General features: G+C 55.8%; 9 protein-coding genes and 1 non-coding gene across 10 annotated transcripts; 4 read left to right on the top strand and 6 right to left on the bottom strand.

Moving 5' to 3' along the window:
• Positions 1 to 239: 239 nt before the first annotated feature.
• On the top strand, positions 240 to 2,479 carry POSPLADRAFT_1173537 (hypothetical protein; the record flags this gene model as incomplete). Its single annotated transcript, XM_024488238.1, has 13 exons — positions 240 to 420; positions 471 to 603; positions 662 to 870; positions 893 to 1,051; positions 1,102 to 1,217; positions 1,270 to 1,390; positions 1,443 to 1,456; positions 1,532 to 1,698; positions 1,752 to 1,774; positions 1,832 to 1,913; positions 1,964 to 2,092; positions 2,153 to 2,296; positions 2,351 to 2,479. The coding sequence occupies 13 exons, from the start codon at positions 243 to 245 to the stop codon at positions 2,436 to 2,438; spliced, it is 1,563 nt and encodes a 520-aa protein (XP_024335480.1). The 3' UTR covers positions 2,439 to 2,479.
• A 90-nt stretch (positions 2,480 to 2,569) lies between these two features.
• POSPLADRAFT_t134 lies at positions 2,570 to 2,641 on the bottom strand. The gene has a single exon. It is a non-coding gene; the product is annotated as a tRNA-Glu (tRNA).
• Positions 2,642 to 2,799: 158 nt separating this feature from the next.
• POSPLADRAFT_1036263 (hypothetical protein) lies at positions 2,800 to 4,966 on the bottom strand (the record flags this gene model as incomplete). Its single annotated transcript, XM_024477138.1, has 4 exons — positions 2,800 to 4,194; positions 4,255 to 4,485; positions 4,727 to 4,830; positions 4,954 to 4,966. 4 exons carry the CDS (start codon positions 4,964 to 4,966, stop codon positions 2,800 to 2,802), a joined length of 1,743 nt encoding a protein of 580 aa, XP_024335479.1.
• Positions 4,967 to 5,346: 380 nt separating this feature from the next.
• POSPLADRAFT_1036262 (hypothetical protein) lies at positions 5,347 to 7,151 on the bottom strand (the record flags this gene model as incomplete). The annotated part of the gene is made up of 2 exons (XM_024477137.1): positions 5,347 to 6,687; positions 6,759 to 7,151. The coding sequence occupies 2 exons, from the start codon at positions 7,149 to 7,151 to the stop codon at positions 5,347 to 5,349; spliced, it is 1,734 nt and encodes a 577-aa protein (XP_024335478.1).
• Positions 7,152 to 7,634: 483 nt separating this feature from the next.
• POSPLADRAFT_1060574 (hypothetical protein) lies at positions 7,635 to 9,592 on the top strand (the record flags this gene model as incomplete). Its single annotated transcript, XM_024481281.1, has 2 exons — positions 7,635 to 7,937; positions 7,997 to 9,592. The coding sequence occupies 2 exons, from the start codon at positions 7,635 to 7,637 to the stop codon at positions 9,590 to 9,592; spliced, it is 1,899 nt and encodes a 632-aa protein (XP_024335477.1).
• A 2,233-nt stretch (positions 9,593 to 11,825) lies between these two features.
• Positions 11,826 to 13,602, bottom strand: POSPLADRAFT_1049389 (hypothetical protein; the record flags this gene model as incomplete). The annotated part of the gene is made up of 8 exons (XM_024479735.1): positions 11,826 to 12,088; positions 12,155 to 12,239; positions 12,357 to 12,449; positions 12,723 to 12,741; positions 12,795 to 12,867; positions 13,219 to 13,290; positions 13,493 to 13,523; positions 13,585 to 13,602. The coding sequence occupies 8 exons, from the start codon at positions 13,600 to 13,602 to the stop codon at positions 11,826 to 11,828; spliced, it is 654 nt and encodes a 217-aa protein (XP_024335476.1).
• A 2,528-nt stretch (positions 13,603 to 16,130) lies between these two features.
• On the bottom strand, positions 16,131 to 16,784 carry POSPLADRAFT_1060572 (hypothetical protein; the record flags this gene model as incomplete). The annotated part of the gene is made up of 1 exon (XM_024481280.1): positions 16,131 to 16,784. One exon carries the CDS (start codon positions 16,782 to 16,784, stop codon positions 16,131 to 16,133), a length of 654 nt encoding a protein of 217 aa, XP_024335475.1.
• A 1,522-nt stretch (positions 16,785 to 18,306) lies between these two features.
• POSPLADRAFT_1036259 (hypothetical protein) lies at positions 18,307 to 20,674 on the top strand (the record flags this gene model as incomplete). The annotated part of the gene is made up of 9 exons (XM_024477136.1): positions 18,307 to 18,447; positions 18,500 to 18,541; positions 18,594 to 18,653; positions 18,706 to 18,747; positions 18,799 to 18,988; positions 19,048 to 19,460; positions 19,529 to 19,769; positions 19,853 to 20,347; positions 20,409 to 20,674. The coding sequence occupies 9 exons, from the start codon at positions 18,307 to 18,309 to the stop codon at positions 20,672 to 20,674; spliced, it is 1,890 nt and encodes a 629-aa protein (XP_024335474.1).
• Positions 20,675 to 21,715: 1,041 nt separating this feature from the next.
• POSPLADRAFT_1153044 (hypothetical protein) lies at positions 21,716 to 23,414 on the top strand (the record flags this gene model as incomplete). The annotated part of the gene is made up of 8 exons (XM_024486710.1): positions 21,716 to 21,747; positions 22,093 to 22,218; positions 22,359 to 22,427; positions 22,448 to 22,538; positions 22,625 to 22,760; positions 22,988 to 23,023; positions 23,100 to 23,190; positions 23,306 to 23,414. The coding sequence occupies 8 exons, from the start codon at positions 21,716 to 21,718 to the stop codon at positions 23,412 to 23,414; spliced, it is 690 nt and encodes a 229-aa protein (XP_024335473.1).
• A 1,464-nt stretch (positions 23,415 to 24,878) lies between these two features.
• POSPLADRAFT_1060570 (hypothetical protein) lies at positions 24,879 to 26,012 on the bottom strand (the record flags this gene model as incomplete). The annotated part of the gene is made up of 8 exons (XM_024481279.1): positions 24,879 to 25,011; positions 25,059 to 25,140; positions 25,193 to 25,215; positions 25,264 to 25,430; positions 25,491 to 25,504; positions 25,557 to 25,677; positions 25,730 to 25,845; positions 25,901 to 26,012. 8 exons carry the CDS (start codon positions 26,010 to 26,012, stop codon positions 24,879 to 24,881), a joined length of 768 nt encoding a protein of 255 aa, XP_024335472.1.
• Positions 26,013 to 26,097: the final 85 nt, after the last annotated feature.

The raw sequence follows: 26,097 nt of genomic DNA, 5'->3' as shown, positions 1-26,097 counted from the left end.
GCGGCAGTGTTGGTAACTACGATCACTCGTCGATCAATGTCACCGCCCTCGCGACTTGATCGGCTGTCGCTTGCAAACGATGCGCAGTGATCCGGCCCGGTCTGAGTCAATCAGGTTGACGCCGTGACTGATGGAAGGCCCGCCTAAATACAACTTTGATGCAAGAGTACACGACTCGAAACGACGTCTACAATATCCTTTCGACCATGACTCTCGTATCGGATCTAGGAATCGAGCGGCCCATGGCTTGGGCAGTCCTTCTCTTTGTTGTCGCCCATTTTGCCTACGCCCGTTATCTGAACCATAAACGAACCCTCCCCCTTCCTCCCGGGCCCTCGCGTCTGCCGCTTGTGGGCAATGTACACCAGTTGCCGCTTCAGTATCAGCAGCGCACATTTACAGAGTGGGGGAAGCAGTATGGTATGGGTTTTGGGATGGTGAATTTGACGGCATGTAACGTTGATCCGTAGGGGAAATCGTGTTCGCGAAGTTCTTCGTGAGGCCGGCCATCATCCTCAACTCACTGGAAGTAGCGCAGGACTTGATGGAGAAGCGCGGTTCAAAATACTCCGACAGGCCACGCTTTGTCCTAATTAATGAACTGTAAGCTTCCTACACCACACACTGCATGATGTCATCCGGTGAAAGAGCTTGGTATTAGGGTACGGTTCAAGCCCATGGTGTTCATGTCCTACACGGATGAATGGCGTCGTCAACGCAAGTGGTATCAGACAGCCATCCAGGCTAGGAATGCAATTGACAGCTACCTTCCCTTGCAACGCAGAGAGACGAATAAGTTTTTGTTGGATCTAATTCAGACCCCGCAAGCCTTCGAGAACCATGTCAAGAGGCATGCACAAGCATTTTTGCGTATTCCATACTTCGTGCTCAGCATGCTGCAGGTTCTCCGCTGCCATGATGATGGAGATTGCCTATGGCCATTCAGTATCCTCAGTCGACGACGAGTTTGTCAAATTTGCGGACAACGCCTTGACCGGCGCAATCGAGGCAGACAGCCTTGTAGCGACCTTGGTCGATTTCTTCCCGTTCCGTACGTTTCTCCCCCGTCACTTACCCTCATATTAACGTGACATGCCTTAGTGAGGCACATACCTACTTGGATGCCTGGTAGTGGGTTCAAAAGAAGAGCCTTTATTGCTCGACAGCGCGTGCGCGAGATGTTAGATACCCCTTACGACAAAGTCAGACGAGAGGTTGTGAGCACCGCTCCTTGCCGTCAGTTTTGTCTGCGGTGACGCCGTATCCTAGGCAGCAGGGACCGCAAAGCCATCTTTCCTCACGTATCTGCTCGACGAATTGTCCAAGGACAACGAGATCACCCCGGAAGACCAGGAAAGTATCAAGTATGCGGTCTGTCTGATGTATGGAGGTTAGTTCATAACCTGCATCCCTAGCATTATGAGACCTGACGTGGCCCCCAGCTGGGTCTGACACGGTATGTGATTCTTAACCGGCAACCTCGATCATACCGAGGGGCGCGCCAGTATGCAGGTCGATTGACAATTCTCAGACGATTATCACCCTCCTTTCGTTCCTCCTCGCGATGGTTCTGCACCCAGAGGTGTACAGAAAGGCGCAGGCCGAAATAGACCGCGTCGTTGGCTCGGAGCGCCTGCCGGAGCTCGAGGACCGTCCTTCACTGCCGTACCTCGAGTGTGTTCTCAAAGAGGTCTACAGGTCAGTCTTCGCCTACATCGCAACTACGTCACTCTTATACCGCTACATTATAGATGGAACCCTCCCGCACCCCTAGGTCAGTCTATACACTGCGCAAACAGTGATCATCAAGGCTGACAGCTTGTATCGTAAGGGGTCCCACACAACGTCACGCACGGCGACGTCTACCGTGACCACTACATCCCCAAGGGCACAATGGTTATCGGCAACATCTGGCAGGTATTCTCGCCTCTCCTGTGCCAGCCCAGCTGACACACGATCACAGGGCAATGACACGAGACCCTAGCATGTACCCCGATCCGGATACCTTCCTCCCTGAGCGTTTTGAGAACCTCGATTCGGAGACGGCAGAACAATGCAGCCCGCATAGGATGGTGTTCGGCTTCGGCAGACGGTTCGTTTTCCTCTACGCTTGCACATTAGCCATTGCTAAGCTGGCGGTGGCGATATTTAGGCTCTGTCCCGGCAAGCAACTCGGCGACTACATCATCTGGCTCGCCGCGGCGAACATGATAGCGACGCTCGATATCTGCAAGGCGCGGAATGCCTCAGGAGAAGAAATCACACCGGAAGCCGCGTTCGATTCGGGTGCTGTCAGGTAAGTCCGCTGTCGTGCCCAAGATAGGAATCGTATGTTGAACGCCATCTACAGCCATCCGAAGCATTTTGAATGCGATATCCATCCGAGGAGCCAAAAGGTGGCAGACATGGTCGTGCAACTGAATGCGCATACTACATGATGTACATTATGTCCTCTTTATGGATAATGGGTTCAGCTGTGATATACTGGTGTATACATGTTCCCCCTAAGAACTTTGGTTCTGCTATGACGTTATGAAATAAACCTGTCTATTAAGGCGACAAAAAAGTCTTCCGACACGGGGAATTGAACCCCGGGCTATCGCGTGAGAGGCGATAATGTTAGCCACTACACCATATCGGATACATCTTACCACAGCTGGCCATCATCTACGATAGCACATTCACATTGCTGAATCTCAGTCGTAACTGGTATGTATCCGTAGCTGAAAATGTCGAAGTAACATAGAGCTCAATAGATGAGTCGTAGCTGATAGGCTCTGTTTAGTGGATACTAGTGGATCATATCGTGGTCCATGGGCCTCCAAGTTGGTCGCATATGGCTACAAGTACTTCCGTGTTGTGGCCGCCCTGCCTCCTCCCGCGAGTTACCTGCGGCCGAGTGAGAAGTCCGGAAACCCGGCGCCACAAAGAGTCCTCGTGCGGGAACATGGCGTCCGCGCCAGGAAACAGATAGTTTATGAGCTTAGCCAATTTGACGACATCGTACTTATCGCCCAACCCCAAGAGCGCAATGTGCTCCAGTGGATGCGGCATGGCTTGACAAGCTTGCCGATCTTCAATGCTGTCTATATTAAAGTTCTGCAGGGAGAGTGTTTCCAAGAGCGGCAGATGTCGAGCGAATGGGACGAGGGAGCTAACGGAGGAGCGTTGACCACACGGACAGAGCACTAGCGACTTCAGGCCAGGCCAGGCATTGGCTACGCTGCGGATGTCCTCGGGGGATACTGATAGGGACGCTGTGACCGCCAACTTGAGCTTCTTCAGCCTCTTCAGTTGAAACAGTGGTTTGATCAACCCACGCAGCGAGAAGCGCAAGTTCGCCTCCGAACCGTCCTCCGGATAGCTTCCCCATTCTTCCGGCACGCACACGTCCAGAAACGTGAGAGTGGACAAGGTTGTAGCGGCAACGGCAGCAAAGAATTCATGATACTGCAGAAGGATGATGTCTGCTTCGTCGGTTCGCACGTATGGGTATGTAGTCAAGTAAAGAGACCGGATCATGGGCAGTTCCAAGATGGCCAGTAGTCTCTCCAAGGACTGCGTATCACCATGAATCGAGAGCTCTTGTAAGGCGGCGAGCGGATATGACTGGAAGATAGGAGAATCAGGCATTGAAACCCATTTGAGCCGGAGTTGCGCTAGGTACTCGAGGGACTGGATAGCCTGGAGGAAAGTGATATCCAGTTCAGCGTCCGTATTATGTTCCCCGTGAGTGACTACACGCAGGGTGCGCAAATGCGAGCATGTTGATACGGATGCTGCCAGCGCGGCGTATCCTACGCCGGATACAGTTAACAGTCTCAGGGTTGGTGTCAGCTGCAGCATCTGCCTCAGCTGCACCCCGAAGTCTTTATTCAGCCCGGCGCCTTTCCCTATAAATGCGTCCAAAGACAACGGGAAGTATGCCCGCCGAACGTCGATTGCCAGCGCCTCGAGCGACCGAGGAACTATGAAGAGTAGTTCGGTATCCAGGATTGATGCGGGATGCCAACAAGTCTCGTTGACATGAGGCAGAAGCGCCATGCACCTGTTCTTCAAGTAGAGCTGCTGGTACACAGACGGGTGGATGATTATAGCGCGTTCCAGATCTGAGTGGTTGCCGATCTTGCGCACGCGTCCAATATGTGCCTGGAACCGATCCCATTCTGCAGGGAGAATGTTATTCGTTAGGTACTAGCAAAGGTCATCAATAGTGAGTCGATTTCTTAATAAGTGAACGGACGCCGAACACACGTATACACTCGCCAAACATCCCTCCTCAGTTTGCGTACATTCCAAGGTAACGCTGTTCAGTCCAGAGAACAATTTGAGCAGCGGGAGGAAGCTTTCAAGGTGTCTCCATAGAGCGTTCAAAGCTGGATCCGTGAAAGTCCTACTGACTCTTGCCAGTGTAGCCGTTTCGATGGACGATACGCGATGAGCATGTGTGACTATGCTTTCCACGATGCCAGCAGTCTGTAGTATCTGATGCATAGACGTGCAGCGCTCGCTGCGGTCTGCATTAAGTAGAAGTCCGTCGACGTGCTGACATTGCGTGACATAACGCGTTTGTGACATAGTCTCCCGACGCAAATGCCGTCCCTTCCCACGGCTACCAGCTGAAGTTGAGCCAGGAAGACTGTTTCTACCCAATATATCAAAAGCGACCATCAAATCTGACGTTTTCTTGTTGCATCTTAAGCTACTTCGCCCACCGTCCACTGACTTGGCTGTGGAACACTTTGAAGTAAATCCTGACCTGCTGCGCATCCTCAGCAGTCCATGATATTGAATGAGTCTTGGATTCAGCGGAGATATGATCCACATTTCCTGAGGGAATTAATGATTTCACGGGCAAGTGAATCGCAATCCAGGTAGTTACCTGATATTCTCTAGCTGCCAGACCGTCGAGACCTGTGCATCGTCTCCGCCGTGATGGAGACGTTAACGTACCTGACGAGGCCATATTAGACGCATGCTAGAGAATATGAACATTGACCTTGCAGTTTTTTCCGATAGAGGCTACGCTACACGCCACGAGCCTCGCAAAGGATCGCTGTGCGCTCAGCGTCGAATCATAGGAAAATAAGGATATCCTCTGCTGCCTAGTCTCGTAGCTTTGATTAGATCCAGGACCTATATTCCTCCATTCTCATAATTAACTTTGGGCAAATTGCACAGGCTAGCGTGCAATGTCTGTGTGGGAAGTGGTATGAAGATGGAGCACCTGGCAAATTGTAACAAGCGACCCAGAACCAGGCCGTTCCAAGCGGGATCGGTCGTCATGCCACACTGGATATAGCGCAACTGTACTCCCCGGCACCCGCGTCATGTCCCTCACGGAGCTCATTCTGGTAGAGGCCCTTCGCGGGCCCGCGCCGCCTGTAGTTCTGCTAGAAGCCTCTTGGTCTCGCGCCACAAGCCGAAATGGGAGTCGGTCACCACAATGTTCGGGAAGAGGCGATCTATCATATGTGCCATATCGGCAGGGTTATAGGCCTCATATCCGCACGAGAAAATTTTGATGGTTTGCAGTTCGTGGGACGAGGCTGGGCAAGCTTCTAAGTCATGCAGGCCGCCGATGCGGAAGTTGTGCAACAACAAGATTCGTAGGAGTGGAAGACTCTTGGCGAACGGCACTAGAGAGTCGATGGATGATCGGCGGGAGCATGGTTCTAGGCATAGAGACTTGAGTCCAGGCCAATTCTTCGCCATGATTTGGACGTCCACGGGAGAGACCGTCAACGATGTGCGCAGAGTCAAGTTCAAAGCCTCTAGCTTCTTGAGCTGGAAAAGTGGAGCCACGAAGTCTTGCAGAGAGAAACAGATCTCGGATTCCGAATATTCATCCACATCGAGATCCGTAGCCGGAGATACTTCCAGCGATGTAAGGCTATGCGCGGCTTTGGCGGAGATGGCTGAAAACAGAGCATGGTACTGCTGCAGAATCATAGCCTTTTCCTTTAATTGAGGATCGCTACCTGTTTGCAGGTTGAGCAAACAGATGCAAGGGAGTGTGAGGACGGCTAGCAGACGTTCCAAGGACTGTATATCCCCCTGAACTGTAAGCTTCCGCAGAGCGTTGAACGCATATGTGCATGATATGAGTGTCGCAGGCACGACTATGACATCGAACGCAAGCTCCTCCAATTGTGATGAGGCAGCGAGCGCGTCCAGACAGGCGATGTCGAGATGTGAATCTTCGTCACGCGAGATGCACATATGTGTCTTGCACACACGCAAGCGGCTGCAAACTGAGACGGGCAACGCTAGTGCGCTATACCCCACGCCGGATGTATCGAGGACCTCCAGGAATGGCGACATTTGCACCACTTGCTGAAGCACCATGCCAAAGGCCATCTGCAGGTTTGTGTACCTCGCCATCGCATCCGTAAGCAAAGCATGTGATGGTGCTTCCTCGATATCTACGCGAAGCTGCCTGAGAGTAGAGGATGTGAGGTAGAGAATATCAGCGTCGAGCAGTGATTGGGGGTACCAGTCGATGATTCGCACATGAGGCAGGAGTGGTCTTCCCCCATTCCTCACGAACAACTGTTGCCAGACCGAGGAATGGACGACAACACTTTGGGTAAACATTGCATACTCTCCACACGTGATCTCGCGTACACGATGACAGTATGACAGGAATCGCTCCCATTCGGACGGGAGTATGTCGCTTGTTAGACGCTAGTATGAGATGAAACATTGCATGAGTGGACTCGTGAGCGAACAGGAAATGACAGAGGCGCTCGACATACATAAACGACCACATAGAAATACGGTTCTCGAACGGTATCCATTTCCAGCCCAGAGAAAAGCTTCAAGAGCGGCAGGGGTTTGTGAAGCACTCTCCATGTGCTATCCAGAGCCGGCCCCGAGAAAGTCTTGCAAACTCGGGCCAACGGAGCTACTTTGACAGAGGATTCTCGCGCATGCTGCAGTATGCAATCGATGATTTCCAGAATCTGAAGCGCGCGATGCATGTCTTCAGGATTCTGCAAGGATACCGCGACAGTACGTGTTTGTGAGCCCGTCAAGAAAGATTCGCCACGGCGTTTATTGCCCGCTAGATATTTGCGAATCAGCACACATGCAAATGTGCCACGTAAGTTCAGGAGTTTGATTGTCTGTGAGGATGGATGGATCTTCATGAGTTCTACATGACCTAGCTGGTAGTAGAAGAGGTAGACCTGACGCACATTGCTGCTACTTACGGCAGGGCCGGCGCTGTATTTGAAGGAAAAGGAGCACAGTCGAGGCCCATATCTAAGGCAAATGAATGATTAGTACCATGCACTGAACATATGAATATGGACGCCATACGCTGTACGAATCTCGACACCACTATGCCATAGTCAAGCTAACGATCGAACGAGCGTGATAAAACTTGAGGTGTCACATAACGCGCTTGTGACTTTCCTGAGTATGCATTGCCGCGTCACGGTGATGCGACATGCCACCTATGGCCAATATTACGTTTCTTTGAAGTTACCACTTGCCAGCTCAGGTAAAACCAGGTGGGTTCGTTCCTCGCAATGTCACACTGAATGTGATTGACATACACCTCTAGTAGTGTTCCGAGTCCGGAGCATACTCGCCATAACGACTATTCACGATTACTCTAGATTCACAACATGCATAAAGCTCTTGAGATTATCGACATCATTCGTGAAATTCTCGAGCATCTCTTGCCTGTCAAACCGAAGTCGTATAGCGCTCTAGGCATTAGGGTAGGGATGCCAGGCCGCATAAACGCTAATATCACCAGGGAGCAAAGGGCCGCCATCAAACAGCTCGCTCGAGCTGCACGCGTGTGCAAAAGCTTTCGTGACCCAGCACTGGACCTACTGTGGAAGACTTTGGAGGACATCCACGACTTGTTACGCGTCTTGCCAGCCGTCCAGTCAAAAGTTGGCTCCCAGGATCTGGAGTACCTTGTGGGTATTCTACATCGTTTCCTAGACATAAATTGATGCGACCTATTCCCTGACTCTAGTCACTCTGCGACGAAGTGACCCAGGAAGACTGGGCGCGTTTCCAGCACTACGCACGACGTGTCCGCTACGCAAGGAGGATCAACCTAGACCACACGCAGGCCTCACTCGTACCTCATCTCTTCCGTCAAAATGGAGAGAAGCCCCTTCTACCCAATCTCATAGAGCTTTATTGGGAACAGCACTGCGACTCCCATGCCGACGATCGTATCTTGAGCTTCATCTCGCCCGGTCTGCGAATCCTAGCTTTCCATCAACATGTAGAACATGTAGACAAAGACAACAATGACGATGATGAAAGTGACAATAGTCAGGACGATATTGACGATGGTGAAAGCGAAAATAGTGACGACAACAGTGACGACGATGAAAGCGAGAGTAGTGACGACAACAGTGACGACGATGAAAGCGAGAGTAGTGACGACAACAGTGACGATGATGAAAGCGAGAATAGTGAGGACGACAGAGACACTCAGGATACTGGTGATGAAGACGAAGACGAGACCGACCGTATAGAGCACGACAATGGAAATGGAACGCACGACGAGCAGCATGAAGATCATGCGCAGGGACAGGTGCAAGCCACCGATAGGACGGCTATTCCTGAGGACGATCAGGACGCAGTTACAATCACGAAAGGACCTGAATCAGACCTCCTAGCGGTCTTCAAGAAGGTGGTGGCAATGGCGCCAGAGCTTGAAGAGATATGCCTCCACAACGTCAGTTCCCTGCTCTCTCTACCATTCTTCTCGCGGTGCCAGTCGCTACAACGAGTGGATATCAACGACGCCATTGCCAATACAGATGTCCTCCGTGCACTCGCGTCACTTCAACATCTACAATGGCTCCACATGTCAGTCGCCGAATCCGACGAAGACACCGCAATGTCCATTAATGGCTTCGTCGCGCTCACCACATTGAACGTGTCGGGACCGGCTGGGGCGCTTGCACGCCTGTTTACGTCCATTGCCCCGGCTCGGTTGGAAACACTGAACATTACCATCGAGTACACCGACTTGTACGGCTCGGTGGACGACCTCCACTCATGTTTGGTTCCCGCATGCTCAATGAGCGCGATATCCTTGCGCGCCGTCTGCTTGGCTATCTCGAAGCCGAAAAAGCGAATATCCTTTGGCAGGGCTGCCCTGCTCGACATCGTGCGCCCGTTGCTGGAGCTGCATAACCTGGAGTCCGTCGAAATACGCTTCGTACACTTTGGCACGAAGCTTTCAGTCCCAGACTCCGCTTTCCTGGCCATGGCCGAGGCTTGGCCGCGCCTCCGCTCCCTAGTCATCGAGCACAGGCTACTGAACGACGATTTGCCGACACTCGCCTGCGTGTACGATAGCGCCCGCCTGTGCCCCGACTTGCGCTCCCTGACCCTCTATAAATTGCAACCGTGTCTGGAGTTTCCTGCAGAGTCTTATGAACCCATCGCACATGAGCTGGAACGGTTCAATATGTATTTCTGCGACTATGACCATGCTTCGTCCCAAGCGGCGGAGGTCGAAGTGTTCCTTTACCGCGTGTTTCCAAAATCGGTTATCGACTACTACGGTACGGTGTGGGAGGGAAATCCGCGGCGTTGTCTGAAGTAGGTTGAAGGGGTTTGATGACTATATGCCAGCTAGAATATAAATGAATCATGTTCAGCTGTCTTGTACTGACTATATGCACGCTCGCGATACGGCGACTGATCAAACGAAACAACGAATCATGAATGCTCACAATACACCACGTCACGAGGCGTGCTCGAACAGCAACACAATCATACGATAGACAGATGAAGAGCCCTTCGAAACGTGCTCGAATAGACACGCGCGAAAACAAGAAATACGACAGTTCAAAGCGCGCTCGAACAGCGACGCATGTAGGCGATCAAACTGCGTGTCTCGATGCGTGACCCAATAGCGACGCGCCTACAATGCTCGAACAATTACGGTACTTACTAGTACGTGCGACACTCGGGTCACTTGTCCGTACTAGCGCACAAGATGAGAGATGAAAGTGGTTCGAGAGAGGGAAGACACAGATTTCGACGTCGACACCGGCTTATAAGGATACAGGAGATCCTTGACAGGGATGATGTATTACACGGTCTGCAAGGCGTGAATGTGACCAACGATCAAGACAAGGTCCAAAACGGAAAAACACCTGCTAAACCGGGATGGGAGCCCGTCCTGGGCATAAGCAAGCGAGACTCGACGTCTCCAGTTCAAGTTTACGACTGCGAGATGTGCATACATACAGTCCGAGTCCACGGAGGAACGTAAGTCCCTCGTCTCACAGGCATGGCATGGATGCTGGACCCGCTCAGCCTTGAAGTCGGTGCGGACCTCGACTCCGCCGTGGCCGTGCGTGACGCATGCCCCGCCTCTTCCTCGCAGTTCCGTACGAGTTACAACCCCCCACCCCCCGTTGGAGTGTCGAATCACGCGTCTCCTTACACTGCTCGCCCGCGGGCATTACGCGCACCCCGCTCGTCGACACGCGCACGCTCAGTTGGATCACACCCGAGTGACATCCCCGCTCCCGACATGTGAACCGTGTACGACACCTAAGCGCTCGTGGGCGCACGGACTCGACCTCGTGCGTGTACGCCGCAGCGGCGATGTCGTTAGGTGCCCTCATAGGACCCATATGCTCACTTTGTGCGGTTGTGCTCGTACGCCGAGTCCCTGTATGACGAGTGAACTGAAGAAGCCGCGGGGAGAGAATCGCACGTAGTGTTGCTAGTCGATCGCATTGATCCCTTCCCCCAGACAAAGAAAAGCACCACCGATACGCACCCGATTCGGGCCAGAAACCCACAAGACATCCAAGACAGGCGCTGGAAATGTTTCGCGGACACGGGCGGCCGGGCTGGAGCTCGAAGCTTGAAGCTTGGAGCTTGAAGGCTCGCCGGTTTCCCTTTTTCGGGACGACGATGACCTTTCTCCGAGTCCATTCGGCGTTGATGGAATGCGAGACATAGGATATCCAGTGCAGGGCCGTGTGCGTTTCCGCTGAGACATGTATGAGATACCAACAGAACTAGTTAGCTTGATTTTGAGTCCTAGATGCAGGCACGAAATGTCGCAAGCGCCCCACACGTGGGCCCACAAATCTCCACAAACGAGCCGGACCTGACAACATCTGAGCCACTTGACACACACACGTGCGCGCGGGTGTACGGTAGAGCAACAAAACAAACGCGTCCAGCGGCGTGCGGCAGACTGCAGTCGGCAGCAAAAGCAAGACCGTGGGCACATAAAAACACGTACGCGGAACACATCGCGGTGCACACGAGCTAGGGCTACGTAGGTAATGGCATTGACAGAAAACGGCGCTAATTCGAGCGAGAGTGAGCGTGAGGGTGGGGGAATGGAGAATGGATATGAAGCGATACGGGACACGAATACGGGGCACGGCGACACGCGAGATACGGGCAAAAAGTCCAGTCCGATTTGAGGCTATAGACAATGAGTAAGCGGTAAGCAAAGACGGGACGATGGATACGTGATAGACGTAGACGTGGACGCAGACGCAGACGATAGAGAGTGGATGGGATCAGCGGCGTGACAATGAGTGGGCACAGCGATGTGTCAGTGATGGTGACGTCGAGGCGATAAGCAAGCGCGGCGCGGCGCAAATACATACAGGCGCGGGGACAGCTGGGCCTGCGCACGATGAATCATGGTCAGCAAGCAGAGCAACGCCAGCAGCAGCGACAAGGACGAGTAACAGGCAGGCAGGCGATAGCGGCTACTGTCCTTCCGTTTGAGCTCCCCTTTCTAAGCTCCTTCCGTTCCCCTCCGACGAGGTCCTCAGCTCCCTCCCTCCCGCACGCATTCAGCAGATCACACAACACTTGTTGCCCTCCCAGTCGCGGTTCCCGCTCCGGCTGCCCCGCCGCTCATGCCCGCGCCCGGCGCTCGGCACATGCGCCGGCACACCTTCCCGCATTAGCATGCTCGCCCGCGTCGCCGCCTCAAACACGTCGTCCACGCCCTCAATCTTCAGCGCACTGCACTCCTTGTACGCGCGCGCCCCGATGGCGTGTGCGACCCGCTCTGCCTCAGCGCGTGTAACGAACTGCCCAGCGTTCGGCGAGCCTGTGCCAGAGGAAGAATCATCGTCAGCGCTGTTGGCATGATGGCTACGCAATCATCGGATCGCACCCTCTGGTGGCCGAAGATCTGACTTGCAGCCGACAAGGATCACAGGAATTGTGGGCCCGCAGATCGATCGCACTTCTTCTATCCACTGCGATACCGTAGCATCGTCAGTACATTCTCACCTTACCCCAGCGAAACAAAAGTGTGCGAAGCAACCGGCGTCCGCGAGGACTGTGAGAAGTGGCACTTGGGCGGTGATGCGTACCTTCACAGTGACGTTATCCAGGGAGTCTGGCGTGTCAATAGCATATGCAATCAGGATGACGTGCGACTTGGAGTAAGACATCGGCCGTAGGCGCTGTGTGCAGCGTCCCCACAACGATCAATCAGTCGTTGCACACACCATGGAGCACAGCGGGGCCCATATCCGATTGTTTGAGATGCGCAGCACGATGACGCAATAGGGCGTCAGGTGCAACAGTTGAGTCGAGTCCAGATGTGCGCAGTGAGAAGTAGGTCGGGTTGACGAGGCGATCAGATGGGCGCGCGCAAGCGGCGGGGAAGTAGACAGAGGGCGACAGGGCTGTGTTAGAATCGTGTGGTGCACAGCCCGAACAGCCACTACGCGTACCTCGTATTCTTCCTGGCCGCTGCAGGAACGCCGCATGAGTGAGAAAGGCATGTGCAAAAATAGCACACGTACGCAGTATCCCATAGCGCTAGCTGGACAGGCTTGCCGTCTAGCCGAATCTCCGCGACATAGTTCTCGAAGATTGCTGGTGACATTGATTAGAGGACTTGCGAGTTCCTCGTTTGGTGAGTGCCCGGACTCACTTGGTTGCTGTTGACGAAGAGGCTTGTCAGCATACACCGAACCTCGAGTGCTCTAGGAAGAGAAAGGGACAACAACGAGGCCCATGGACTGCAGCGAGAATATGGCATAAGGTGCTTATACACAGGCGCTCCCCGCAATGCGCTCGTCACATATAAGCTCCTGAACGAGCTGGGCGCATGCACTCTACAATTTGTAGAAGAAATTGCCGCTTGAGATGGTAAGCAATGAGGCTCGCAGCGTAACGAGACGCGAAGCGCGTGGTGCCAACGAGAAGCAAGCAGAAAAGAGACACGAGTGCTCACATATTCCTTAGGGAACTCTCCCAGCGCAAACGAGCAGAGCAATGACGTCTTGCCGCATGCACCTGTGCATGGCAACGCCGCAGGGGCCGTCAGAAGCGGGCGAAGCGGAGCAGTCGACAAGCGAGGTGTGGCAGGAGGCGCCAGGAACAGGGCCAGACGGGCGATGACGAGGGCAGACACGGCGCGGGTCGGCGAGGGCCAGGCAGCGAAAGGGAGGACAGCACGGTCAGCACACAGCGCACGGATGACGCAGAAACGACGTGCCGTCGCCGACAATGACGAGCTTTCTCCGGATCTGCGGGGGCATGGTGAGCGACGACGACGACGAGCGAGAGCAGGCGGGTGGTGTGGCGTACGGCGTTTTGAGAGGACATGAGCGGGACGGCGTGGGCGTGAACGTGAGCGAGGACGGCGTGGGCGACGCGACGGGCGTGCGTGCCAGGCGGCGAGCGTGCGTGAGACGGGGCTGGTTGCGGGCGTCGAGGGTGGCGGTGTGTTCGTCGTGCGGCTTGTGTTCGTTGTCGTCGTCGACGGCGACGGGGCCGGCGGTAGGACTTGGAGGAGAGAGGAGGCGGTGGTGGTGGTGGTAGGAAACGAAACAGAGGCGTTGGCGGAGGAGATACGGCGAGATGGGTAGACCCAAATGGAACGAGCCGGAACCATCGCCGTCACACCGCCGGCGGATTACGTAATGGGCAAGGCGGTGAGGAGCAGGCGCATCGATCGTGTTTCAGCCGTCGCCCCGCCCGCCGCCCGCCCGAGCGCCGTGCCGGCTCGGTGTCATTGTTGCTGAACCAGTTGCTGAACCAGATTCTATCTGGCTCCGTTGCTTTTTCATACAGTAGAACCAGGTAGCGTGCCTGTCATCTTCCCTGCGAGCATGCGCTGCGGGGACCTACAATTGAACCTTGCGTCGTATTGCCCCGCCCACCGCACGACCGCCGCGCCGGCATACATTGCTGGTACAGCGACGATGTTGGTGCGACCGCTGACAGAGGCTAACCCCCCGTCCGGTGTGTGGAGGCCCTTCGACGCAACGCGTCACATCTGACGCCGGCGCGCTGTGTCTCCGCCCCGCGACGCCTGCCCGTTCCGCTCGCCCACGTCCAACTCCCGCGAGCCTCGGGCGACGTGTCCCCGCCCCCGGGTGCGTGCCTGGGTCCGTCGCCCGGCGCCCTCCGAGATAACGGCCACTGTCTGGCACCGCGCACAGCGATCCGCGTTCCGACCGCATCGGTGGCTGCGTCCAGGTGCAGGGCTTCGCGCCAAGTACGCGCACTGTTTTCCACAGCGGGCTCCAACCTCCGCGGGGCCATCATTGGCTTTGCGCTCGCCCCTGATCGCGCGACTTGGGGGTGGGCCCTCGGATGTCGATCGACAGATGCATCACGTATCCGGGACTGACGCGCAGCACGCAATGGACTTCTTTCAAGCTCGCTCACTGCCGAGTCGTTGTAACTGGTGCGAGGGATTCGGTTGGCCCTTTCTCTCTCTGGAGATCTCACCGGTCGCGCTGCCCGGCGGTGCCGTCTTGCTTCTTGAAGCGATGTATAACGCTGGTTTGATAGGAAGATGTTGACCCCCCTCAACAAGTCGGTCATACACAGTGGGTGTGTATGGTTGCTACGGCAAGTATACGACACAGTGCGCTTGGAAGTCCTCAGGCAGATAATGGTGGGTGCATACCAACGGCTTCCGGAACTCTTTGCCTAGCTCGACCTGCGCTGCCAGACGAGCAACTCCGAGGGGACATACTCGCTAATGACCACACCGGGCGCGCCCCGGCGATGCGCACCATCTGTCCCAGTAGGCCTCGCATCGTCGCATACGCATCACGCCGTGCGCATGCACCATCACCGCGTCGCGGGTGCGATGCCGCGCACGTTTCCCGGCCCCGCGCAGTCAACGTCGACCCCGCTGCAGCTGCCCGGGAGATCGTACAGTCACGTACGGCGTTCACGATCCATGATGGTGTGCAATGCCCAGTGCTAACGAACCGTCTCGCGTCGATTTGCGCTTCGGCGGTGCACGCTGCGTGTCAAAGAAAGCACCGGCTCTACCGCCAGAATAGTAACACCAGCCATTCGCGCCGGTTCAGCCTCCGCTTCCGACAGCCAGCAGGCCGTACTCAGAATCCGCGCATCATCACGGTGAGCACGGCTCACTATGCATAGCCAACACTTTACCTTTGCGTGACACCGCGTGTATGCGCGTTCGCAGGTATCTTGCGATCAGTCAACGCCGCGGCGAACCTTTCCGAACAGGCTCAGCTTCAGATCCCTGCTCCATGGACAGCGCCTCACAGGGTCGTGCTGCTCTCGATGCGTGTACTCTGTGTCGCGCGCTCGACACCCGTGGCTCCATGCCGTCGTTTATGTACGTCGATCGCCTCTATCGTGTCCTGTCATGCGCCGCTTCATATCTCATGCTAGCGACATACAAGCTACTTCTGTTCGAATGGCGGCGTTTACTCTCATACCGCCGTCGTCGTGTGCGCGAGATCACGGGTGGGGAGCATGCAATGTGCGGCCAAGGCGCCGTCGTCCACCCGTCGGCCGGGCTGCCGGCACCAGTTGTTCGCGGCGAATGGGGGCAAGGCCGCCCCCGCCCCATGTGCGCACCATCGACTCGTCACCCCCAATCGCCGCTCGACGCCGACATTCTCTGCCTCGCACCGCCCACTCTCTCAGGGAGCTTCGCGTGGATAGCAGGGAAGCGCCGTCGCATGGTGTGCGCACCGCCGTGACGGCGATATGCCCGTCCCACGAAAACCCTCCGTGCGTCCTCAGACCCATGTCGCCGCTGGCCGACAGCAGCAGGGGCCGCGCGCGCCGCTGGGACGCCATGCGAACAGCCGGCCTGTTGCTCGTCTCCCTCTGTGGTCGAGGAGTCTATGTGGATGCTAGCGGGCCCAGGCATCCGTCGCCGCGCCGACGCCATGCACCCGCCCCTTGATCACGACGTGTTCACCCCATGCCCCATATTCGGAGTCTAGCGGCAGAGCCTGGGTGCCCGCCCACAGCAGGCCGCTCGCGCCCGCGGCGCTCCAGCCAGTGGCGGCGACGGCATGGCTACGGAGCCACGCACTCCGCCTCGGCGCAGGTGCCAACGATGCCCGTGCCCTCGATGCCCCCTCTCCATGTCTGCGCCGCACCGCCCTGATCCCTGGTCCCTGATCTGCGGGCTCTCCTCCTTCTCCTTCTCCCGCCTGTGGCCGCAGCGGCTGTGTCCGCACCGGCGCCATCTCTCCCGGCGCGCTCGCACGGACTAGAACCAGAGGGTGGCCAGCTCGGTGTGGTGTCCGCCGAGGCAGACGACACCCCTTTCTGGCCCGGGGTGCACGCCCTCCCGGGCCGTTTCTCCCTCCGTCCTGATGTCGATGTCGATGCCCCCCGCTGAGGCTCCTGCGCCCGACACCGACGGGCCGCGGGGCGCTCTTGCGGGGCAGCTCGACGCGCGTTGACAAGCCCCGGAGCACGTTGAGCGTGCGTATGTCCCCGGATGGTGCGCAACAAACGTCAAGTGGAGTACGTGGCGAATCCGGATAGCCAGCCATCCCGCGCGCACCAATGCCGATTCTGGTGCATACGCGCGGCCTACTTCGTTGTCGGCGCAGAACACGGTTGGGACGTCTCACACGGACGCGAGGCGGCGGGCCGCTATGTCCGTCCCCGCGCGCACTCCACGAGGTTCAAGTCGGCGGGGACCGCAATGTCATGTCACGACTGGGCGGCTACCTCTACCCCACAGCGCGCGGACGGTAGCAAGGCTGCGCGATCGGGGTTGTGGACGTGTCATGGATGGGCTGCGTTGCTCGTCGTATCGTGACGCACGGCCGGGTACATGTTGCGTTCAACCCTCGTCGCTTCCCGGGTGGAGCTCTCTACTCGTCACTACCGCTCTGCGTGGTACGGGGGCTGCCGCAAGGGCAACTGGATGCGCAACGCGGGCTGGCGCTGGAGAGCCATGTTTCAGACGCCTGGAAGCTCACGAAGGGGGGAGAGAGGCCGCCGGTATGAAACAAGCCGACCGTGCACAGATGGAGTCACTCAGAGACCGAAGATATCGCGTTGGAGGGAATGCAACTAGCATCGGATCTAAGGCCTAAGGAACCGAACTCATCTATATTGAACGTATTGGCATATCGAGTGAGCGTGCCCCCCTCCAGCTACGCTATAATTACCCATGGTAGGACATTATTGCGTTCTTGGGGAGGAAGGTAACACGATATATTTAGAGGTGACATAGACCTTATGCGGGCAACGTACGGGCACGTCCACCTCCTGTCCGGCATGGCGCGCTGTCAGGACCATGGGGTTGCCACCCGTCAGAGACAGGCTGATGTGTCGCTGCAATGGCGGCTCCGAGCGCGGCCCCGAGCGCATATGCCCAAAGCAGCATGCGCTGCCCGTCACCGGCCGCCTGGCGCGGCGCGTCTGACATTGTAGCGCATACGGTGGAGAGGACGTGCGTCGCGATGTGCGTAAGCGGTGTGCCCGGAGAGAGGGCCAGCGGGGAGGTGTCACGTTGTGGAACCGGGAGCCGCCTGGAGCGTGCGGCCGGGGAACGGTTGCCAGAGGAGATGATGCCGATGCTGACGCAAATGAATGGTCCACGAGGATCACTGTAAGCGCGATCTGATTATACCATGCGATAATAGTGAAGCCAGGATATAATGTGGAGATCATAACGTAAGTACGAGGCAGACAGTGGTAGCTAGTAGTCAGTAGCAGAGCACTGGGATGAGCAGCAGCATGACGATCGCAGAGTAAGATCACGGCACCGATGATCGGAGGGCGGAGGTGTGCCTGGCCATTTTGGCTGCCAACGTCCGCCTTCTCGAAAACTCATTCTGCTCGTCAACCATGGCGACCGTTGCCCGTTCCTCGCGTGTCCTGCATAAAAGTCCGCCTCGACGCCACCATGCACGCATCATCGTCCCTTGCTTTCTTCTTCCCTGTGTCCGCTTTCCTTCCCGGTGTCGTTGAACGGCCGTTCCTTTCCGACCCAGTGTCGCGCCTTCACTTCGATACAGTCAGCTCAGGCCAGCATCCACCTTCCTTCTTCATTCATTCAAAATGTTCGTAAAATCCCTCCTCGCGCTCGGTGCTCTGGCTGCTCTCGTTTCTCCCGAGCTCGCACTCGCTCGTCCTTTGGTTGGCCGTTACGAAGTACCGACCCCCGCCCCCATTGCTCGCGACGATACATCCACGTGCAAGGTACGCACCCTCTCATACGTACCATCCTCGAGCATACTTAGCATATGTTTAGGTTGTTACCGTGACCGTAGACGATACTGCCGCGACGTCAACAGTACGGCTATTCTTCAGTCTCCGTGTTATGTTTCTGACCCTATTAAACATAGGCTCTCGTGGCTGCTTCCACTGCGGCTGTCACTGCGACCGACGACACATCGACGTGCAAGGTACGTACCTCGCCGTACGTACCCTGCCCGAGCATACTTAGCATATGTCTAGATTGTCACAGTGACCGCGGACGATTCTGCCGCGACCTCGAATGTACGCCTGTTCTTCAGATCTTCGCGCCATGCCTAACCGTCTTGACTATAGGTTCTCGTTGCTGCTTCCACTACGGCCGTGACCACGACTGCCGCCGCCGCGGCTGTCTCTTCGACGCTTTCCTCGTCCCAGATCGGCAACTTCGGCTCGTGTACGGTCCCGGAGATCGAGTTTGGTGTCGGCTTCGACGGGCGCAAGGAAACATCCTTCCAGCCCGTTGACCAGGCCTCCTACAATCACGGTACGCGCACCCTCCTCGGCGTCACCCCTTCCTAGCTTACCCATGCCCGCCTCGCACAGGATCCGCGGACAATATCGACATCATCACGCAGTTCATGTGTGACCAGCTCGTGAACAGCTGCGGCGCCGACGCGACCGCACAGGCTACCTGCGCCTCTGCCAAGGCTGCCGCAGACACCGTCACCGCCAAGACGGGTGGACAAGCAGACGCGTTCAACGCGGTATTCGGGATCAAGACCGACTTTGCTGCTGTCCCCGAGGTGAGCGACCAGGGTGTGACCCAGAGCGTTGCCGCCTCCACAGCGGCAGCGACGGGTGCCGCGAGCGCGACGTCGGCTGCGAGCAGCTCGTCGAACAAGGGTTCAAGCGGGTCGTCGAACAAGGGCTCAAGTGGGTCGTCCAGCGGCAGCTCCAGCGGGTCATCGGGCAACGAGGTGTGCGCGACAGCCACGGCGACCGTCACTGTCACCGTTGTACGTGCATTCTTGCCCCCTCCGCTCGCCCTCCCGCGCTGACATGCCCGTGCCACGGCGCATACCAGACTGCGTCGTTCATTGACACCGTGACCGCATCCGCTTCAGCCGCCACCGCCTCCGGCCAAGTCGTTGTCGCGACCAGTGTGAGTTCCGTCGTGTCCACCGTCGCCGCGTCTGCGACCGCGTCCGCCTCGTCCATCGGCGATTTTGGCTCGTGCTCGGTCCCCGAGATCGAGTTCGGCACTGGCTTTGACGGGCGCCGCGAGACGGCGTTCCAGCCGACGAACCAGACATCGTACAACCATGGTGCGCCTCTTCCTCCCCATCTCTGCGTTCCCGCATCCCCGCGTCTTCGTACGCTGTGCTGACCCCATGCATGCCTGTCCCAGGCTCCGCGGACAACATCGCGGTGATCACGCAGTTCATCTGCAACGCGCTTACCAACACCTGCGGCGCGGATGCGGCGGCCAAGGCGACATGCGCGCAGGCGCAGACCGCGGCTGCGGCCGCAACGGCGCTCACCGGGGCCCAGGCAGACGCATTCAACGCTGTGTTCGGGATAACGACCAACTTTGCGGCCGTACCGCAGGTCAGCAACACCGGCGTGACGCTTGCGGCGTCTGGTGCTGCGTCGGCCACTGCGGCTGCGGCTGCGAGCTCTACAGCAGCGGCTGTGAGCACGACTGCTGCAGCAGGCAAGGCCACGAGCGCTGCTGTCGCTGCAAGCACGGTCGCCAGTGCTGCTGCTGCGAGCTCGACCGCGTCGTCGTCCTCGATCGGCAACTTCGGCTCGTGCACGGTCCCGCAGATCGAGTTCGGTGTCGGGTTCGATAATCGGAAGGAGACGTCGTTCCAGCCGGTCGATGAGACGTCGTACACCCACGGTATGTCGGCGTGTTTTGTGTCCGCCTTGCCGCTGTGCCGTTGACACCCCCGCTTGCGCAGGGTCTGCCGACAACATCGACATCATTACGCAGTTCATGTGCGATCAGCTAGTGAATAGCTGCGGTGCGGACGCGACCGCGAAGGCGACGTGCGCGAGTGCGAAGGCGGCCGCTGACACGGTGACCGCGAAGACTGGCGGGCAGGCAGATGCGTTCAACGCGGTGTTTGGGATCAAGACGGACTTTGCGGCTGTCCCCGTGGTGAACGACCAGGGCGTGACGCAGGCGGCCGTCGCGAGCACGGCGGCGGCTACGGCGAGCGCATGAGTGGCGTAGCTGCCTGTTCGTGCGCTCGTCTGTCCGTCCGACAGGCGCATCAATGTAGGATCCTCGAGCATCCAGGAGATTGTCCGAGGAAGGGTTAATTTAAAGGCTGCTTGGCTGAGCTTTTCCGGTTCTCTGTACTTGCAACACCACTGTATCGTTATGGAGCGCTGATATCCGCGTCGCGTTCAATTCCAATTGGCACATTCTCTTCCTTTCCGCTGGTAGATTGTCAGACGTCCTGGAAGGGCGATGGGTAGCGGCCGTCCGAAGGTCGTTAAGCGCTAGTGACTTTGATGAGCTAGCTGGAATAAGAAACAAACTGACGCGGCCACGATGTTCTAAGTATATGCGCATATGCGTGACTATAAGCCAACGCGAAGCGACCACAACGCAACCACGATGTCGATGTTCGAAGCCAAAACCGTCGTGCAATACATGCATTGAGCGCACTTGAACTAGCATAGAAGACAACGATGATCAACTTGAGACCCACCTAATACGTGCCACACACGGGTCGCTCGTCCGTATCAAAGTGCGAGAGGATGATCGTGGTTAGAGGGGAAAAGGGGAGCTGGTTTTCTCAGCGTCGAATCCGGTTTATATATGTACGAAACGACCAAGACAGGAATGATGTCACGACCAACTTGTGAAGAGGGTTATGACATACCGAAGAAGGGCAAGTGCAGTATCTGTCCGATCGATCGAAACGCGTCCATATTTGGTCAACTGCTATCCGAATCGGGATGGGAGCCCTTTCCTGCGCAAAAGCAAGCTAGACTCGAAACTTTGGGTTTGATTCAGCAGCTGGAAATGTCTCAATCTCACGGGAATGTCGCCCTAGCACGTCACAATCACTTGCGCATCCTGCCGCCCTCAGCAGCATGACGACGTTAGCACTCCCGATTGACCTACTCTGGCGGCCTCATGTCTCCATCAATCCCGTCTTCGCAAGCCCGAGAGCCAAACAAGTAGACGTGATTGTACGTACTTTCAACACTGTTCTACAAGAAAACAGTGCCAGATAGAGAAAATTAAACAGCCATGATCGAGTTCACTGGTGTCGACTGGATATTGTAGGCATACCCATTGTCTCCAGTCATCGGCGAACACGTGAATGTTGAGAAATATGGAAAGGGAACAAAAATGGTGAGAATGTCCCAGGATTTGGAATGCAGTTGTTCGAAGGCACCCGAGATACTCATTGGCATGCTCATGGTAAATGCTGAACAAAGCTACGTTCAGGCCCTTTATATAACACTTGCAGGGGCATGTGAGCCTTTACAAAATGAAGTAGTCATCTTATGAGAGTAGTTCACTAGGCTACTGCCAGAAGCCTGCTGTAAAGATAGCGGTAGCTATCATGTAGCGAAATGTGGACGTTAGTGGAAGCACACATGGTCTGTTGACAGAATGCGCAGGACCCCGAAGGCACAGCATGTAATAGTTATAGCCAATATCTCGGTACACTCTGAGATGCAGCATAGTGGCTACCATCCAGAAGTTGTGATGACATACAGTTTTGACAATCAGCTTATGGCAGGGTTGTATGTGCTACTCCGAGAGGCGACCAAGGCATCGGACTGTTGTGTCTCACTGTGGTTGGCTGCTCTCCTGTCACTTCACAGTGTAATAACCAAAGTACGTACATGAGTTATTGAACAGCTATCACTCCACTTGCACACAGAACTTTGCATAAGATTAATGTCATCATGTCAACACAGTCTGTTAACATCACACATGTGGCACAAGTAAGGTACGCACAACCGGGCACAGGTGCTACAGGGGACAGTGTCGCGACTTGGGGTCAAGCGACAGGGGAGAGTTTGAGAGCTGGGGGTGTTCGACTGATCTCACCGAAGCGATGGTGAGCTACGCTCAAACCTAAGGCTAGGGACAAGTGAATATATTAGTCAAGGTAAGAAAGAATACAGGAGAGGCTTACTGACCTAGGGACAAGAGGTCGAAACTGAGGTCCCTAGGGCAGCAGAGGCCGGCTTATATATAGGGGAAGATAAGGGCAGGCTGTGCGCACTGGTCCGTGCGCAGCTGGTCCGTGCACAGCATGCTGACGCGGCCCCGGGGGCCGGTGAGTCAGAGCGGCTGTGTCAGCGGAGCCCGAGCTGTGCCGTGCACTGCCGCCCCATCTAATCTAATCGTACAGTAGATAACGACGTGTCCGTATCAGGCATGTAGTACAGAGGTCGCGGGTTCGAACCCGTGAAAAGGAAAAATTAAAAAGTGGCTAGATGCCGTGTCAACTCGTAACAGACAGCTTGAGTCATTGAACCCACAGTATCTGCGCGTGACTCATAGGTGTCTGGCAGAGTGCAGAGCTGGCAGAGGCCAAAGGTCAGTTGAGTAAGATTTGATACATCAGGGTTGTCGTGGAGAGCTGGCTACTGGCACTTTTGGTTGTGTGAATTAGTGTGCACCTTCCTTAGCTATGAGCTCGGCAACCATCTGGTTTCATGGGCAAATGCTGCAAACAAACTCCCACGGGCATCTGAGGAGACCCAGTCAGTGTAGGCCATATATCAAAGTAATGAAGATATACCTAGTTAGGCCAGTTACAAAAGAGACTGTGGGCTGTATCTCATTTCCATTGAGTTCACAGGCCTTGCGGATGTCCAGGGTAGCTATGTCGCAACTTGAGGTCAAGCGACAGGGGAAAACCAAACAAGACGCTGGAGGCGTTGATGCGACCTACGAAACCCTAACCCCTAACCTGGGTGCGACCTAAAGGGACTAGAGAGACGGATTATAGTCTTAGTGAGAGGGGAGTTAGCAGCAAGGTGTCCCGCGGTTCGAGTAAACACGAGAAACGCCCTTGGAAAAGGCTACGAACAATGGGGAAGGTACGAGGTGGCTTCGACACGTCGTCGAAGCTACTCGGAGGCTGTGGGTGGTTAGCGGAGACGATCGAAGCTCGGCAGAGCTCTTCGATGTATCGTAGAAGGAAGGGACATGATTCGATAAGGTGGACTTAGCTAGGGTGCGGTTCGCAGTTTCTTCGACAATAGTCGAAGTCGAAGGGTTCGTCGAGATAGTATCGACGAGTAAACGCAGTGGACGAGGTTTCAAGGTTACGCAGCGAGGGACGAAGTGACACAGTTGAAGGCTTAGACGCGGGGCAAACTCGACTTATGAGCTCTGAACTCGAGGGGGGAACCGGATCTTGTATTTTTGGAGAGAAGTACGACAGATTTTATACTACGCATAGGATGCTACGACTATCGAGAGTGGCACACTAGTACAAGGGGCTTTGCATTGTTCCGCACGAATCTGCCTCACCGAGTGGCACGCATCAAGTCCATCGGTAGAGTGACGTCATGCCGAACGCGGAGATGAAGAGAAACATATGGCCACTTCGGACCGGTATCCGTCATTGAAGGCATGCCGCGAGGTTCGATACCTAATCGGGAAAGACCGGCTACGTCGGTGTGGCATGGAGCAATGCGCGCGCTTGGACGAGCGGCGTCAAGTGGCCCTATTGTTTGCCGAATGCGGAAGATGTTCCGAGATCTACGCGCGAGGCATCGGGACGACCGTGCCGAGCTTCGAGTAAGCGTCGCGCACCGTCGAAGATGTCGAAGAGCGTCGAAGGCGAAATCGAACTGTTGGGAGACTGAGTCGAAGTGCCGGGCGGGATGCGACTGCCGAAAAGAGGTGTATCGGGGCCCAAAGGGGCTTGGCGCCTATCAGCGTTCAACTGGATCTCACCGAAGCAATGGTGAGCAATGCTCAAACCCAAGGCTAGGGACAAGAGGTTGAAACTAAGGTCCCTAGGGCAGCAGAGGCCGGCTTATATACAGGGGAAGATAAGGGCAGGCTGTGCGTATTGGTCCTTGCGTAGCTGGTCCGTGCACAGCATGCTGACGCAGCCCCAGGGGCCGGTGAGTCAGAGTAGCTGTGTCAGCGGGGCCCGAGCTGTGCCGCGCACTGCCGCCCATCTAATCTGATCGTACAGTAGATAAGGAAATGTCCGTTTCAGATGTGTAGTACAGAGGTTGCGGGTTCGAGCCTGCAAAAGGGAAAAAATCAAAAAGGATGGCTAGGCGCCATGTCGACTCATGACAAGCTAGGATGATCGCTGCTGCCAGCCAAACACTCATATCCACTAAATGACGTCCGGGACAGATACTACAACCAGAACAATATCCGTCGAGTAAGCGGTGATTGTGTTCAGCTATGAGCACACCGTGACTCACCACCTGCCGAACCCGAAGATATACCTTTTTGGATCGCACGCCTTGACTTTCTCGGCATCCATTTCCTCAAATCTCTCAGGTCGGAACGCATCTGGATCAGGGTATATAGATGGATCGCGCGAGATAGCCCTGCTAGTACATGAGACAAGGCAAGAGCTGTTCGAGTTTGGGCCCACCAAATGTTAGAAATCACACTCGACCCCTTCAGAAGGAAGTAGCCTTTGTATATGTCGTCTTGTGTTAGAGCGTGAGGGGCACCTGGAGGGGAATTTCAAGACGTTTCCGCTGCTGTGAATGCAAGCCAACGTACCTAAGGGTATGGGAGGGTTCCAGCTGGTTCGGCGTTAGTATTGAGTTGTGTCAAGTAGTGCATTATCGTACCGGTAGACTTCCAACAGCACACAATCAAGGTAAGGCAACTGCTTCCTGTCGTAGAGCTCGGGAAGTCTCTCGGCACCGACGACAGCCTCTATTTCCTCCTGTACTTTCCGCAAGACTTCAGGGTGGAGCGTCATGGTCAGAATGAGGGTCAAGAGCACGACTGCACTCTGCGCAACGCCATAATTAGAGCTACCAATGTCTCTTAGAATTGTATGTATCATGCCCACCGTCTCGGCACCGGCTATGCGGTGACATGTCAGGTACGCTCCCAAACAAACACGAAGTGCACCTACCGACGTATAAAGTGGCAGCAGCGCCCTTGATGTTATACGCGACTCGTGGCGGAAGTTGTCCGTTATCAGATACTGCTTCAATCCACGCTGAGGAGAACGAAGGCTTGTACACTCCAAATGTCTGTATGCCATACCTCAGACGAAGCCAAGGCAAGTCGCCGAGTGACGCTCACTATATTCTTGAGCAGCAAATCAAACGGTACGTCCAGCATCTGACGTATCACGTGCCTTGCCTTTACCGCATCTCGGTTGTATGCTGCCCCGGGCATCCATGAAGGGACATACTTCACTGCATGCACGGAACACGATGAGCAGAGGTCTACGTGTGAATCAGGTGTACACACAGATCGGGAAGAAGTCGACAAGTGAAGCGACCATGGAATCAGAGTGGGTAATGGCATGAACCGCATCCTCAGCCGTCCTGTTGTATGCCTCATCTGCCGTTAGCTCGTCCATACCGTAGGCTAAATCAAGTGTGAGGTCGCTTGCATATCTAGAAGAGAAGAGGTAAGCTAGTTGGGTAAGATATGAAGCAATTTAA

This window comes from Postia placenta (assembly GCF_002117355.1).
Source record: "Postia placenta MAD-698-R-SB12 unplaced genomic scaffold POSPLAscaffold_14, whole genome shotgun sequence".
In the NCBI taxonomy this organism is placed as follows: Eukaryota; Fungi; Basidiomycota; class Agaricomycetes; order Polyporales; family Adustoporiaceae; genus Rhodonia; species Rhodonia placenta.
Note: the sequence above shows the minus strand (reverse complement) of the source record. Positions and strands in the feature narration are given on the sequence as shown.